Source organism: Leptonotus elevatus, chromosome 3 (genome assembly GCF_054856555.1).
Source record: "Leptonotus elevatus isolate MCC_2025b chromosome 3, RoL_Lele_1.0, whole genome shotgun sequence".
Taxonomy (NCBI): Eukaryota; Metazoa; Chordata; class Actinopteri; order Syngnathiformes; family Syngnathidae; genus Leptonotus; species Leptonotus elevatus.
This window is the reverse complement of record NC_141241.1, coordinates 10,009,264-10,025,133: the sequence shown is the minus strand read 5'-3', so window position 1 is coordinate 10,025,133 and position 15,870 is coordinate 10,009,264. Positions and strand designations below refer to the sequence as shown.

Sequence of the window (15,870 nt, the reverse complement as noted above, 5' to 3'; positions counted from 1 at the left end):
ATCAATTAGCGGGTGTACACATTGAATATAAAGAGGAAAGGGTAACTGTTGGACTCAAGATGTAATAATAAGGGCCAGACTGCCCTAGAAGGACAGATTACGGCACGTGTCCGACAAAGTGAAGGTCATCCTTGGGTAAATGTCACAAATAGATTGGCTCCTGGACAGAGCGAGGGGTTGTTTTATAAGACAACAAAGCATCCTGTAAGGAGCTTAGTGCATAGTCTATGGAAGTGAAAGCAGGATTCCCGGGCGGCTGCCTCCGGGGTAGAATGATGGAAAGCGTGTGTGCACTGAGGTAAACATGCAGTACACACACAGTAGAAAATAAAGGAAGTCAATCTTAGAAATGAGGCAGGGAGGCAAAAGAAAAATGGCTGGTGAGGATTCAGTGAAAACAAAATCAAGCGGAAAAAATGTCAACAGGAGGCTGCTGAGATGGACAACGCAGAGCTCTTTCACACAGAGAATAGAATTTTCATTTTGCATGAAAACTACAAATAAGTTTTTTTGCACTTTTGAAACGCATCACAGCACCGTGGCACCAGTTTCACCGATTGGGATGGAATTGGATAATCATATGTATTCTAACATGAAAAGGTGTCAAGAAACCATGAATAAAATTAAAATGGAAGTCGACCATTTCGGGTGATCGGAAGATTGTATCCTAGATAGATGGGAAAGGCTAAATCGAGAGGCTTTATTGGACACGCCATCTAATGTGAGCATGACGTCCAAAATTTAATAAGGGGTGCGATAGCAGTCATTTTGGGTCAAAGCAGCCATTTTAGGATTGTACTTTGACTAAATCCATCCAGTTGGAGCCCTTCCCGGTTGACTTTGACCGAAAGAGACTACACCCAGGATTGGTCGCCAATGAATCACAGGGCACGTACAGAGGCAGACAACCATTCATACCATTATCGAATGGAAATCAACGCCGCGCTGTATCGACATCAGGCACGTAAATTACTCCAATTCCGACATGGGAATTCTACCAAATAAACCCCAATCGGAAGCAGACGGATGGGCGATGCTAAATCTTGACGCTTTTTGCCTATGTCATCTAAGCATTCAGATAACACGCGGACCCGTTAAACCCTGCTTTCAGCTTTAATAAGCATTGTTTCTTTGACAGGTGAGAAGCATGCGTACAAATAATCTATCATGCAATTGTCAACATCTTAGCAGCTGTATGGACGGAGCCGTTGACCATGAATCGCTTCATCACTTAGCTGTCAAATATCATATAACCTGCACACAATATAAACAAAGAAGTGTTCTAGCAGCAAGACAGAGAGGAAGCTTGCATCCTAGCCAGCACATTCCTGCTGGCTTCCAATATCCTACTGTGCTGGGCAGTGCCAAGCCAAGGATGGATGGATGGAATGGCCGAGCTCTGTGTCTTACAGCTGGGTGGATAAAGGATGCGGGGGAGAGTGGGCAGCTACTTTGGCACAGGTCACGTTGGGCTGGAGTCATTCATTTTAAAAGGAAAGATTAATGACATCATTATACCCCATCTGGGGATGCAGCGGTTTTGCACGGGATGTAGCACGCATTGATACGCTACGCAAGATAGTGGTTTACACAGCTGCCGCGCTCACACATACATGCATTCCTGCGGGTCATCGGATATGTCAAGTATCCATTTGCCCTCAAGTGCCCGCAAGTCGGAGCTTGCGTCTTGCCGTCGCAGGCTGCTACTTGACTTGAGGTTGATTGTTGAGAGTGAATTATCAGCGGAGAAGCAGATGGCTGGCACGAATAGCATCGCAAGTGTGTGTGTGTGTTTGAGTCAGGACATTGGGCCTGTTGACAGTGGGTTGTGACAAAGCTCCCTTTCGGCGTGAGGGAGCGCAAGTGCATGGCTTACACGCTACAGCTGTTGAGTTACACGACAGCAACAGATGGAAACTCATAAGTGGGGGTTTAACGGAACGCCACAAAATCATGGTTTGGTATGTACCTTGGTTTTAAAGTGATGTATTCGTTACATTTGGTATGATGAGGAAACAAAATGAACATGAAATGCATTTCCTTTGTGTAAACATGAAAATTGTGAAACACATTTTTTTTAAGTTATTTTTTTTAAGTTATTTTTTTTAAGTAACAAATTGTCATAACTGACATTCCAACACCCCGCTGCATGTTTTTCATAGGTGGATATACAAGTAGGAATACAGATGACATGACCTCAGTGCGTTAACTGCAAAATAAAGTGAATCAAAAGATATAATACTCCTTTTTGAGAATACTACAAGTTCACAGAAGAAATCCCATGTACATTAAAAGTCTGAGCTTTTGCCATGTAAGCCAGTGTGCCCAGTAATCATCATCTGATTTGACATTTGGTAACACAAACTCCTGCCTAGATCAGTTGCCACAGGTATCAGTGTATGTAAGAGGAGAAACCACACACAGTCACTTTTGCCACCATCGTGCTTATGAACGTTAAAACATGCAGATGTACGTACACACTATGCCACTGCACCACAGTCAGATTGATTAAGGTGTTTATTTTAAATACATGAAAATAAACCTTAGAACAAGCAGGTTCTAGTGCCACCGTAAATGTCCCCATACTGTATGTTGTTCTTAAACATAAATAAACATATGTGGGTAGTAGGCATGAATGAATCAGTAAATATAATGATTAGAATTCTGTGTGACATTTTGTTCTTCTTAACCTCAGCTGTCAAAGAGGATATTCTTAAGCAACTGCACAGCATTTGTCGGGAACATAATCGAATCTAGAGTCTCGTCTGGAAGACACTGCGCTTGAATCATTAATCCACCATCTTGATACTTAAGTGATGGCAGCACACAAACACAAGATATTAGAGAGAGAGATATTTAGTGAGTGTGTTTTTTTCTGACTTAAAACAGAACTCTCAGCCAAACACTAGAGAAGAAGCCCGTGATGCCTGCATTTGCGTTTTTAGTGAAATGCGTGGGAAGTGTGCTGGGCAGCTTCTAAGCGTTGCTGTAGCATGAAATAATGTAACCAAAGAAAGACCGATGACAGTAAGATTGGATGAAGATCTCACAGCAGTTAAAGGAGACATCTCCCCCACCCCTTTTAAAACAGTCAACCAGTGTCTTAATAACATGTCTGTGACCCCAAGGATCAAGAATCTCTCAAGAATGTATTTCACTGAAATTAGCCTGTTTTTGAGAGGCCTGCTCTAACTCATGCAAGTGCGTGACAGTAAACCATGTCACGTATACTGCTAGGCCATAGAGACTCTAGCTTTCGTTGACACGACAGGCAATAGCGACCCTAGCTTTTATTAACATGACAACCAGGAGAAGAGCTTCAGCGTTGTGACTTGACTGGCCTAAACTTGTGAAAGCAGAGCCTCGAGTATAGGAAGAAAAGTAAAGACAATTAAAGAAAAACTTTTTTCTCTCATGTAAGCGCTTTACACTTTACCGAGTGAATGTGGCGCATGGAGACATCACAAAACATAAATACTTTCCCCATGTTTTAAGATTAATAATAAATTCTCAATGTTCACTTTTCCACCTGTCATTGTCATAGACATAACAGCATGATGGCGTACAAAGAGTTGTGAGCGCCGGACACCTGCTCTGGCACACTGGTGTTACATATCCAGGACCACTCTGTCACATCATTCTATAATAACTGTCAGTCATTGGCTGGTAACATTATGTGGATGTGACACCAGCGGGCAGATTGTTTTTCGCAAATCTGCCAGAGCAGACAAAATGATGAGGCAGGTTGAAGCAGTCTAAACTGTCACATGGTCAATACTGTATGTTATCATTATAATATCTGTTTCTCGAGATGAAACAACACAAGTTGTTTTGTTCCTAAACTACTACTACCACTAATACGACTACACTACTATCGTATGTGATTCCAGAGGAGTCAGTATCACACCAGTCATGAACCTCAACACACATCACTGGACAAGCAATACAGAAAAGAAATAGATGGAAGATAACTTTAAAGAACAATAAAATAAGCGTACAAAGTTTAAAGAAAAATTGTCTGATCCGGTGGAGGGGATGCGGCATACGCATGCGAGTGGTCAAACAAGTTGAGCCAGGAAAAATCCTGGAATGGATTGTAAATAAATCACATCTTGAAGCAACAGAGGCAGAATGGCGTGAACTACTTGAGCTCTGTCAACTCAGTGAGCTGAGCTGATAGTATTCCGGGCATACAAGAGGCTTGGTTACAACATCCTCATGACTAACGGAAACAACTAACAGTCATGGCTAACAATGACTCGGCCTCTTGGCACTGGATGCACAGCTTCACCAGGAGTGTTCCTGTATAGACACTTCCAAGCATCTTACATACTAACATGAGTCAACCATTGTGGAAAACATGACGTTTTTCCCCTCTCTCTTAAACGATAACATGCAGCACGAGGACAAACCAATATTGACACAGTGAGAATGGCTAAAATATTTTACGGCATTGGTGTTGCTTGCATTGGACACGCTAATGAGTACTCACACTCTGTACTCAAGCAGACGTACAGGATAGATACTTCTACTCTGTTTATGCCTTTCATTTCATCATGTCGCCATTCACGGAGGCTGAAAAAAGTAACAACCCTATTTGACTAAATATAAAGTGGAAAGAAATCATCAGAAAAAGAAATGAGTAAACTACAGGTACTTCCACTTAAATTACAGAAATAAAGTACTTTGTTACTTCCTACCGCTGAACCACAGACGTATCCAGACACTTTCAGTGCTGGCAAAGAGAATCGGAGAGACTGGACCGCAGAGCTAATTCACGTGAGCTGTTTGCAAAACAGGACTGTGCTGAGGTGAGAAAACTCACACATTTTTGCCTGACTGACTGAGTAAGGGTGTGTGTGTGTGTATTCATTGAGAAATGGCCTGACGCAAAGCTACCCCAGCAGTACTAGCGCCGCCCCTTGTACTTGTCAGCATAACAAGTCTCGACAGCTTCAACAATGTCAGAGTGATCGGAGCACATGAATCGCATACCTCCACCAGGGCTAAACAACCTACAAACTTTAAATGGGCCTGCTACCTGTTGCTAACCTGTAACCCAAAGGGCTTGCCATACACAACTATTTGAACTATGGTCGTAGTGAAATAGGAAACTAAACAATGCTAAATTGACATGCTTATAATTTGTCGACTTATGATGTTAATTTGGAAACATCTCAAGACTCAGTAGATAGGTGCTATAGCCAGTGAGATAGAGGGAATGGCAACAGTTAGTATGCTAACACATAGCAAGATAGCAACCTGTGTACAGAAAGTCCTAAGACTGATTGACCAAAGTCTGTATACAAAAATATCAAGATAGCAACTATTTAACACAACACACTTCAGAAATCAATGGGGATTTTACATTATACCATGTAGTCGGTTACTATGTGAAAAAGCTAATGAATTGGATCAAATTGAGTATGTACACTGGTTATTACTCCAAAAGGCTAATGGCACAGTATTAAATACTAATGTGTCAACAGTTGGTATGCTAAAATCTATCCAGATAGCAACTGGAAAAGAAATCTCTCAGATTGTTAAGGATATTACTACAGTCCCTGTTGTATTGCTAAAAGTGAATAAAACTGGGTAAAATGCTAACAGCTAGTATGCTAACATATATTGTACCACTTTTTTTCCAGAATCCTGAAAACTGCGTTGCGTAACCATACATCATTAACGAATGGTGAGGAAACCCAACCTCCCAGGCGAAGGTAATAACAAACCAAAAGTGGCGTCTCTTCCGGCATCTCCACCTGTGATTATTTAGTTGCTGTGGTATTCCAGGAATGACCACACTGACATCTGAAGGTGGATGTGTATCACTAGAGAACAATGTGTGTGTGGGGGTGTGGGTGGGGGTGTGTGTGTGTGTGTGTGCGTGCGTGCGTGTGTGTGTTTTGAATGCTGAAAAAATTATATCAGTGGGTAGGGAGCCATTTACCTATAAGCACTATTTTAATATATACATTTAGACTACCAGAATACAACCCTACATGCATTTTACAATATCTTGTAACATTAAGTAGTCATGTGTCATAGAAGTTGTCCAGGTTTCGATCAAGTAAAAACAAAAACAAAAAAACTGTAACTGAGCTTTTAACTTGCACAAAATCAATGACAAAAAAAGTTATATATAGTACTAGGGAATTGAATAACAGTGGACGTTCACAAATAGCTAAATAGGAACCTGAGTAGAGAAAGTGCTAGAGTTGGGTAGGCTACTTATTCAATTTAGAATTGATCCAATTCTGGCTTGCTAACACTTGCTGTCATACAGTAAAGCAAGATAGAAATACAAGCACAAAAAGTGCTATATCAGATTGATGGGGATTTTACATCATGGCCTGTACGTGCTTTATGGTGAGTTTCGATAGAAACTGTATTCATTGCTAACATGCTAACACTTGGTATGTAAACATGACAAGATGAATTAATATGAGTGAAAATAAAATACTACAGCAAGGATTGTATATCATAGCCTGAAGCCAGTTTGCATTTAAAATGATAATTTATAAAATGCTAAAATGCTAATACTTTGTATACTCTGACATATAGCAAGATAGCAATATGGATGAAAAAAGTGCTACAGCAGACTGATAGAGATTTTACGTCATTCCCTATAGTTAGGTTGGGTTTCAAATGCATACTGATTAAATGCTTAACATGCTAACACTTGGCAAAATAACAAAGCATGATAGTAACACAAGTGCACAAATTGTTATGCCAGTCGATTCAAGATCTTACATCTTGCCCTGGAGTTGTGTACTATTTCAAATGAGAATTCATCAAATGCAAACATGCTAACAGTTGGTATAGTAGCAAAATAAATAAATAAAAGGACTTACACACATTCAAAGTTGACATTGTAATGGCTGACGCGTATAGACACGACAAGCACGCCAGGCATGCTGGGAACATTTACAGTATATCTGTACACATGCAGGAAATGTACAGGCAGGGTGGAGGCTGTCTTGGCATGACTGCAGGTGGACCTGCAGCTCGCTTGCACAGGGAAGCCGGGTTGCCTTTTCGGGTTAAGGAAGTCATGACATGCCCCTCCAACGTGTCCGTAAATCAAGCCAGCACAACAGCAGTCTTTGTGTATTTAAGGCGTGCGTGTTGTGTAATGAAGAAATCATCATTGCGTTTTAAAGCAAATCTGCTTTCCACTCCCTTCCCATTTCACGCTTATTTTTTGACAGGGCAATTAAAAGCCAATTTACTCCCACTTCTACACTCCTGAATTAATTGGGAAAAATATTTTACAACTCTCCATCTTTTTATACACCGTTGAATTTTACAGGTGGAGTCCACTTTATGAGGGAGTTTATGGATGACATAGCTATGGTGCTAAATCAAAAACTAGCCTGGACATGAGGTGTGAATAGGGAAGTTGGTGTTGATATATTCAACTTTGGCTGGCTGGCTGGCTGTACCTTTTGTGAAAAACGGTACAAGTGTCAGAACTACAGCAACATGTTCACACAGCAGATTATCACACACTGCAGATAAGTGTAGTGTAACTTTCAAAAAGTGAAAATTGCAAGTAACAGATGCTGTCTTAATTTTTTTTTTAATGGTGTTAATCATTTAAATGTTCACAAACTGCTTCATGATTTAAAAACCTGAACCCATAAAACACAAAGTTTCTGTCAAAACTGTAGGAAGGATATCTAATAGAATGAGTACAAAAACATCTTCTGTTGTTTAAGGAAACTACAAATCTGATTTCATCACGTCGACAACTGCTGCCATCCTAGTTTAGTGTCTCAGACAAGCAAATATAAAAGCAAATCTAGTTCAATTTAAAACTCATTCGAGTGCTGCCACAAGAAAAAAAACAGTTGCTCTGATTTTTCTTCTTTACAGCCACCAGCAGCTCAGAGAAGGCGATAAATCTTTGTTTTTTTCCCCTCCCCTTACTCGGCTGAGGCAACGGCTGGGCCAGGGTCAAACTAGTAAGACAGATGAAAACAAGAGATTGTCTGGAGGCCACGAGAGGAAAATTGCTCAGGAGACACAGAGACCCGCTTTTTTCGAGCCGCAGATCTGTGATGGGACTCTGTGTCAGAAGTTGAAAAGGTGTCAACCGAAGTATTGTAGCCACTCCACTCATGAGCAAACTGCATGTTTCAAAGATGTTTCAGAATAGTCTTAAGTTTTGTTCGTACCCCACAGACCTGTGCAAGATACAAAAAAAGAAGCCGCTGAACGTACCCAGGCCTCTTTTATTTTCCACAGTAAACTTGGTGCTTGACTTGTCAAAGAGCTCCACTTTTGTATCATCTGTCCATAGGACAGTCTCCCAGAAACGTAGTGGATTGTCAACACTTAATTTGGCAAATTTTAATCTTGATAGGAAGCTATTTCAGTGGCCAATGTACACACTGTGCTGATCATGAAGCATAACACACAGACTCAGTTATGTGTTATCGGTTTTGGCGCTTCTTTGATGTATCTGACACACATCTAAAGTGTCAAGGTTTTTAGAGCAAAATGTACTGCCCATTGTGAGAAAGGTTGCATTTTGCAGGGCACATATAGAGAAAACAAACATATACTTACATTCACACCACAATTTAGAGTCTTCATTGCGCAATTCATCCTACCATGTGAACGCGTAAATGTTACTTAAAGGTGATGAACAATTTTACTTCTAATTGCTTGTAAACAATTACTGTAGGTGGGTGTCTGGCGTGCCTGATTCCAATCAACAGGATTGTTATCAAGCTTATGCAGAGCTTGCTGATGAGCTGATCATATAGCAGCTGTGTTGGAAAAGGGAAACATGCAAAACCTGCAGGACTGCAGCCCTCGAGGACCGAGTTTGCCTATCCCTGAACTACAGTATGCTTTCAAGGAAAGGTACTATACACGGGGTGTTACACATTATATATATATATATATATATATATATAGCGATTATGTTTGCATATTTGTTGTTCTTTGTCAGCCACAGGATTAATGTGCAGTGTGACAAAGCAGTGTGGAGAATGTGGTGCAGCTGAATTCACAACTGTTGTGGTCTCAGGAGAAGGAAAAGAAAATGTCTTCCAAGAAAAGCCACTTGTATTAGTACCTCAGAAAATAACCCTTTTTCAAAATCACTGTCGACCTTATTATTCTGTTTTTTGCTATAAATCGCTTAAAGGCAGATATCATATCATTCCTGGCAAGTCTTCGCTTTTGAAAATGTTTCCAAATCCTCGATGACATACATTTGCTTTCCGCTCTGCTGCACCTGTCATGTTTAAGTAGCACTGGGCCAATCGGAGGCGCTTGTGTGGCAAAATTACATTGCAACAAGAACTGCACAAAGTATCTATGTTCAAGTCACAGCACAGACTACGATACAAGTCCAGTAATTGTGGCAAGCGTGCAATGCAATATTATGCTTTGCCATTGATACATAACAAAGAAAATGTATTATACTAATATAATGATACAATACGATAGTTGTTTTTAAATAGTCAAATAAACCTGAAAAACTAAATAGTAGAATAAATGGTAAATAAATTAGGATTAAATTGTAAAATAAAGAACATTCACTGTAAAATGCTAGTAATTAAACTAAAATTCAAACAAAATTAAAACAAATATTAAAATTAATTCTAAAAACAATTGAATTAATAAACACTAAATTAAGGAATAAGGATAATAAAAACACCAGTATATAACACAAAATAAATAAAAATAATTAATTTATTATAATTTATATATAGGGAACAAACAACAACAAATCTAAGGCAAAGAAAGTGGTAAAAAAAGTAAAACAGCTGAATACAAAAAACATTTATTTTAAATGTTGATACGCTCATTCAGGAAGATGTTTTACCAGAAATGGTAGGCTAAATGAACATTAAGAAGAATTGTTCCTAGGTATAATTGTGAGTGTAACCAATTCAGGATGTACCCTGCCTACTGCCCGAAGCCAGTTGGGATAGGCTCCAGCATGCCCGCGACCCTCATGAGGAAAAGCGGTTCAGATAATGGATGGATGTAATGTATCTTTGCAGTTATCACTTAAGATAAAATGTTTAAGCAAACACTTAAGAATATACGTACACTGATAATATTACAATACTATATGTGTATAATATTGTATTTCTTATGGCTTTTAATATACCGTAAACAAACAAAAACATAAAGTTTCACCGAACCTCCAGTGACTAAAGTGTAAATGCAATGTGACAGATATTCCAAATGTGGGCATCAAAAATAGGACAAGGCATCATCACTCTTACCTGCCATCATCTTCTGGGCCTCGTACGGCTCCATGTATCCGTCGTTTTCTGTGGTCACTTTCTCCGTGCTGGTCTGCGTGCCGCCGGCCTGCTCTGCATCAAAAGGGTCGGCGTAGTCCTCCAGGATAATAAGCTGCAAGAGAAAATGACAAGAGGAAAGGTGAAATTGCGGCTAAATTTGTTTTTCTGCTCTGTTAAACACGATGAGGTGTCAGGAGGGTTGCGATGACAGATAAGGCGGCATTGGACATCTGCAGAGTCAGGCCGTGAGATGAAGTAATACATACGCCAGTATGCTCTAGCAGACCGCATTGTCCCAGCTTGGGGCTTCCAGCACGCTCTCTCTGCAAATGCTGCTCGGCCTAATTATAAGACAGTGACAAGCCCACTTTTCAAAAAGTAGAGGCTTCGAGTAGGCCTGCTGGACTTTCTTAGGACAAGCAATTTGGCAGATTTATACCCGACCATCCGGCCAGCGAGCCTGAGCTAATTGTAGTCTTGCGCAGTAGATGGCAATTAGGCGAATGTCCTGAGACCCAAGGAACATGGCCAAAAACTGGAAAGAACGCAGTGTACATCTATAATGCCTCTGGGGGGTGTATTTGCATCTGTGAAATATTATGTTTATTCACCAAGATACTGATTTTTCAAAAGTAAACACTTGTCCTTTGAAAGGAACTCAAGGCCTTTCGGGAGCCATCTGTCCTCTTGGACAATGGTGCTATTAGTGAGGTGTGAGCGGAGGAGTTTGTGCTTGCTGTTAGGAAATGCTCTCTGTTGAGACTCCATATTATTTCATCTGGACATTCACTGCTCATACAGAAATTTTGACAAGGCAATTGTGTATCCATTTACTTGGAATGAAACAGCTATTGTCCCTCTATACTTCTTGTCCTCGTTAGGGTGTCAATTTAAGATGACTTTTGGTGAGAGCCGGGGTACACTCTGGACTAGTCACCCGTCAATCGGAGGACACATGCCGATTCACACTTCACACCTGCCGATTTAGAGACAATTTAATGGTTTTGGGATGTGTGATACCCAGAAGTAGTGCCATACAGAAAAGTTCCAAAAGTGATTCAAACTTGGATTTGTTGACCGTGAGGATGATGTGCTATCCACTATTTCAGTTATTCATTTATATGACAAGGGACCAGTTTAGGGTGTTCTCTCATTGCTTCCAAATTCAGCTTGACTAGGTTCCAGCTCACCCACAACCCTAATGAGAACAAGCGTCACACGCAATAGAAAATTGATGGATGAAATGGACAGACAGTTATTGGTCACGGCAGGTGGTTTAGTAGTTTACACTTCTGCCTCAGGGTTCAGAGTTCTTGACTTAAAGCTTCCTGCCTTACACCCAAGAATGGCTAAGAACAATAAAGCATGCTAGTTTTATTGCAGACTGAATTGTACATCCTAGGACAAATGCAATAGAAAACGGATGGTTCCAGGTCACGTTAAGTTTTGAAATGATTTATTGTGGTTCTATTTTTTGACAAACCTGCAATTTTAACAGGGGTGTGTTCACTTTCTATTACATGCTTTATTTCCTCCTGGTATTTTTCTGAGAAACATGGAGAGTGACAGCAGCCCTCGTGAGTCAATGCTGCACGCCACAACTCCACAATGTGTCAATATTTGGGATTATTTTGGTGAGAAAACTAGATGCGACAGGAAAGCTCCAGGCTAAACAGCTGTCTCCCACTATTCATGGCACCAAATCAATAGAATCGGGCACAGAAAAATCAGCCTCTTTATAACATTCATTGACTGTGTTATGACATCACCACTCAGGACTTGACTTCTAGTTACCTTCACTGTCCTCGAACAAAGCACTTAACAATTTCAAATCAAGTCGGCGCTAGTAAAACACACTGATGTATCGGTCTAATCAGCCAAATGCTTATGCATCGACCTGAGTGTGCACGACGGGCACAACACCCTATGAGTCATGTGCACCGGGAAATAATTTAGACTAAATATAAACAATCATATCACTCATCGGAGCTAAGCTGGGACAACAATCAGGGATAGACAGACACGTGCACACACGCACGCACACACACCCTATCATGCCTTAAGTAATTATGCATAATATAACTACTGCAATTTCACTTAAACTGGGAAAGCACCAATAATTTGGAGGATTGACTGAGTCACAGTTTAGCCTCGTTTTCACCAATCACAGATTAAGTCACTACAATATTAAGCGCAATGTTTTGCCAGAGACTACAGGAACACAATACAGTGATTGTGCAACATATATGGGAGTAGAAACGATAAATATTAGTGATGAGTATAATAATCCATTTATTTGACTACATTCACCCACTATGAACAAATTAACAATAACATCCATCAGTTTTCGTTTGCGCTTATCTTTGTGGTCGAGCTTCAGCCTATCTGGATTGGTTAACAGTCATTCATAGTTTACGTATAAAAAAACAACAATGAATGCTCACAATCACATCTATGGACAATTGGAGAAATCACTCAGTAAATGTTGTGAACTCCAGTTTTCATGGTAGTACCGTACTGAGGTGCTAGAGGGCGTTGTGCCTAACCATAAAAGATTCAAACCAGGGTGTGCCAGAATCCTGCAGGTTTCCCTTCTTCAAAACACCTGATTCATATGATCAGCAAGCTTTGCAAAGGTCTGATAAAGATCCTGTTCATTGGAATCAGGTGTGTTGGAGAAGGAAAACCTCTAAAACCTGCAGGACTCCGGCCCTCGAGGACAGGAACTGCCCCCCAAACTGAACTGAACTGTACTGCTTGGTAGAAACCTGGCATTAATGTTTCATTCTCTTGGAATATCGTGTAAACTGACATTTTTAGCATACACGCTCAAAGCGTGAATAGTAACTGAAGGACAACGGGTGAATTTCCTCGCAGCTACTGTGTGTTAAATCCCCTATCTTCCAATGCTGCCCTTTTCCCTCTGTTTTGGGGAAAATAAGTAGGCCTTGTTCTGCCGCAGCATAATTATGGGTTCCTCAAATGTTATGCTCCTGTGAGTTTCAAGTCCAGAACAAACATGGCCCTGGTTTGTTTTTGTGCCACAAATTAAAATAAATATGTTTCTCTCGCAAATAGAGGTAACAAAAAAACCAACTGCAAAACAAACAAGCAACAATCCCAAATGACCGCAAATCTGTTAGCAAACTAAATATCAATCATGATTGTATTTGATTACCACCTTGTTACGAGTTAGCATGAAAGCTCAAGCAACAGTAATGGCGACTGGTGTGCCAAACCAAGCTCTTACACAGCCTAGACCCAAGAATAAGTAACCCTCACTATGAAAACACAATGAATCACATCAATTCCCATCCGACTGTGGTACTTCAATGGAGTGGTTCGAGGTCGGAGGCCATGGCCCACAAAAACACCCTAAGTGATGTAATTTGTCTCCCTGTTGGCATAACATTACTTGGCCGTATGTGCTGGTGGATTTAAAGCTTCGTAAAGGTTCTGACTGCGTACAGCAAAACTAAGAGTCGGAGCGCCCTGGCAGCACTACTATGCAAGACCTTTTATCTGTAAATTTGTTCGAACAGCCATAATCCAAGATATATGCAAATCTCATTAGACCTCAGTTCAACTGTAAACCTCTGAGACATGGGTAGTTCGGCCAAATATTTGGGGAAAAAATGTGCTGCAAAAGTCGTATAAAACAACCGTCGTACATGACATCACATAGGATGTGCAAATATCAAATCCCAACTTGTGCTCAACTTTTTAAAGTTCAATGCTACAGTAGACACGTGTGTCCTGATTGGTCATCAAAATAAGTCGACAATATGAACAAAATGTACATAGCAAAATAGGGTGTGTTTATTACTTGTATGAAGAGACTTACCTTCCAAGGACAAGCATCTCTCTGCGTGTTGTCAAATGGTCACTACAAAGAATGTATGGTTTTTAACTTTCGGTTCTACACTTGTACAACAATAACGATGATAAAATGTTACTTTCATCATTGTCAATAAAGGTATAGTTTTACACAGCAATGGATGAATCAAACTAACTTATTTTCAGTGAGAAAATTGGTTAGAAATATTAAATTAAAAAAACTGGAACAGATTGTGTTTGACGAGAGGTTCCACTGTAACTGCAAATCAAAAATACTTCTTTTTTTTATACTCAAGGTCTTTAAACACTTTCTACTGCCTTGTTATAGATCCTCCTGAGCCACAGGATGTTTGAGCATGCTTCAGGAAACAACAGCATCATTGATTGAGTTATGAGCAGAGCTGCTCCAAAAGCATGACATCATCTTTGCCTTTCCTGTTGACATAGCGTTGGACAAACGAAGGACGAGTGAGCGATGAAAACCTTGCCAGCAGCCTTCAAACGGTGCCTGTGTGGCAAGTTTAGCTATAAAATCTCCAAGAGCTGTAATATTTGAGAGGAGAAAAAATGTGTGCTTTGCCTTGCCGAGTAATCAAAATGGGTTTTGAGATTGACACTGTCTAATAGGGCTGCTGATATTTAGAAGGCAAAAAAACAGGCTTTGCAATCAGACGCTGCAGCTGAGCCACTAATTTGAATGGTCGGGAGCAATTTCATTCAATTTCAGTTTCCAATGCATTTCATTTAACCGTGGGTGTCAGGCTGACTGGTCCAGAACCAAATGTGAAGGCTGATGCAAGTTTGAAAATGCTATAGGCAGGGTTTACCCTGAACTGGTCACCAGTCAATCGCGGGACAAATGACCATTTAACTTCCATTCACACCAATAGACATTTCAGAGTCATCAATTACGGTAATGAAACACACGTGTGTGAGGCAGGAGACACCGCACAGTCAAATATACATAAACATCAAAAGGACATCTTGTAATTCCTCAAATAAAGGTAATCTCATGAAATGAGCTGCCAGGTGTGTTGTCCAATTTACAAAATGTTTAGTGCATTCTTGAACTTGACTTGCTAACAGAAACGGCAGCACGCAAGACGTATTTCAGATTAAATAAAGTGTGGTGTTACTGTGGATATTATGTGGAGATGTGTTCGCTAACCACAATCAGTTTTCACTGGATGCACGTGGTCGCTCCACAATGTTGTGGGCATCCATGTTTATGTTCCATGGAGTTAAATGACAGACTAGTTACTCACAGTCTACCTCGGTTCCTACCATTTCATAGTGTTTCTTCATAACATTCCTAGTTTTTTCTCGAATATGAATTGTAATATAGCTTTTGCTAACAATTTGTAACTAAAGTTCACCCCCTAATAGATTGCAATCCGCATTTAAATAATTAAACACCTCCAGGCCACTATTTACAAATACAGAATTTTCTTGAAACTTGGGACCGACTGAACCAAGAAATTAATAGATTATTTTCAGCAGTTTCTTTTGCTATTTTAAAGTCAGTAGCCAGATATTAAAGCAGTTGTTTCAAACAAAATTAAATTAAATTTACAGTCAATCAGTTTCAACCCATTTAGTTACATAAAATGTACAGTTCCAGAAGCTTCCAGAAATGTTTTTTCATTTAGTTTTCTATTCAATTAAGTGTAATGCAGCCAGGTTTTTAATTAGCTTAATGTTGTTTGTGAGCCAATTTCAATGCTTTCATAATCCACTCTTTTGTTGTCCACTGGTAAGC

At 40.1% G+C, this 15,870-nt stretch overlaps 1 protein-coding gene across 6 annotated transcripts in view; it reads right to left on the bottom strand.

The window, feature by feature from the left end:
* The window catches only part of shf (Src homology 2 domain containing F), an 82,146-nt gene that overhangs the window by 52,466 nt on the left and 13,810 nt on the right, over positions 1–15,870 (bottom strand). For all 6 annotated transcript variants that reach the window (XM_086070556.1, XM_086070557.1, XM_086070560.1 and 3 more), the window contains exon 2: positions 10,254–10,386. In XM_086070556.1, the coding sequence (XP_085926682.1) occupies positions 10,254–10,386 (133 nt within the window). The remainder of the gene's footprint in view (positions 1–10,253; positions 10,387–15,870) is intronic.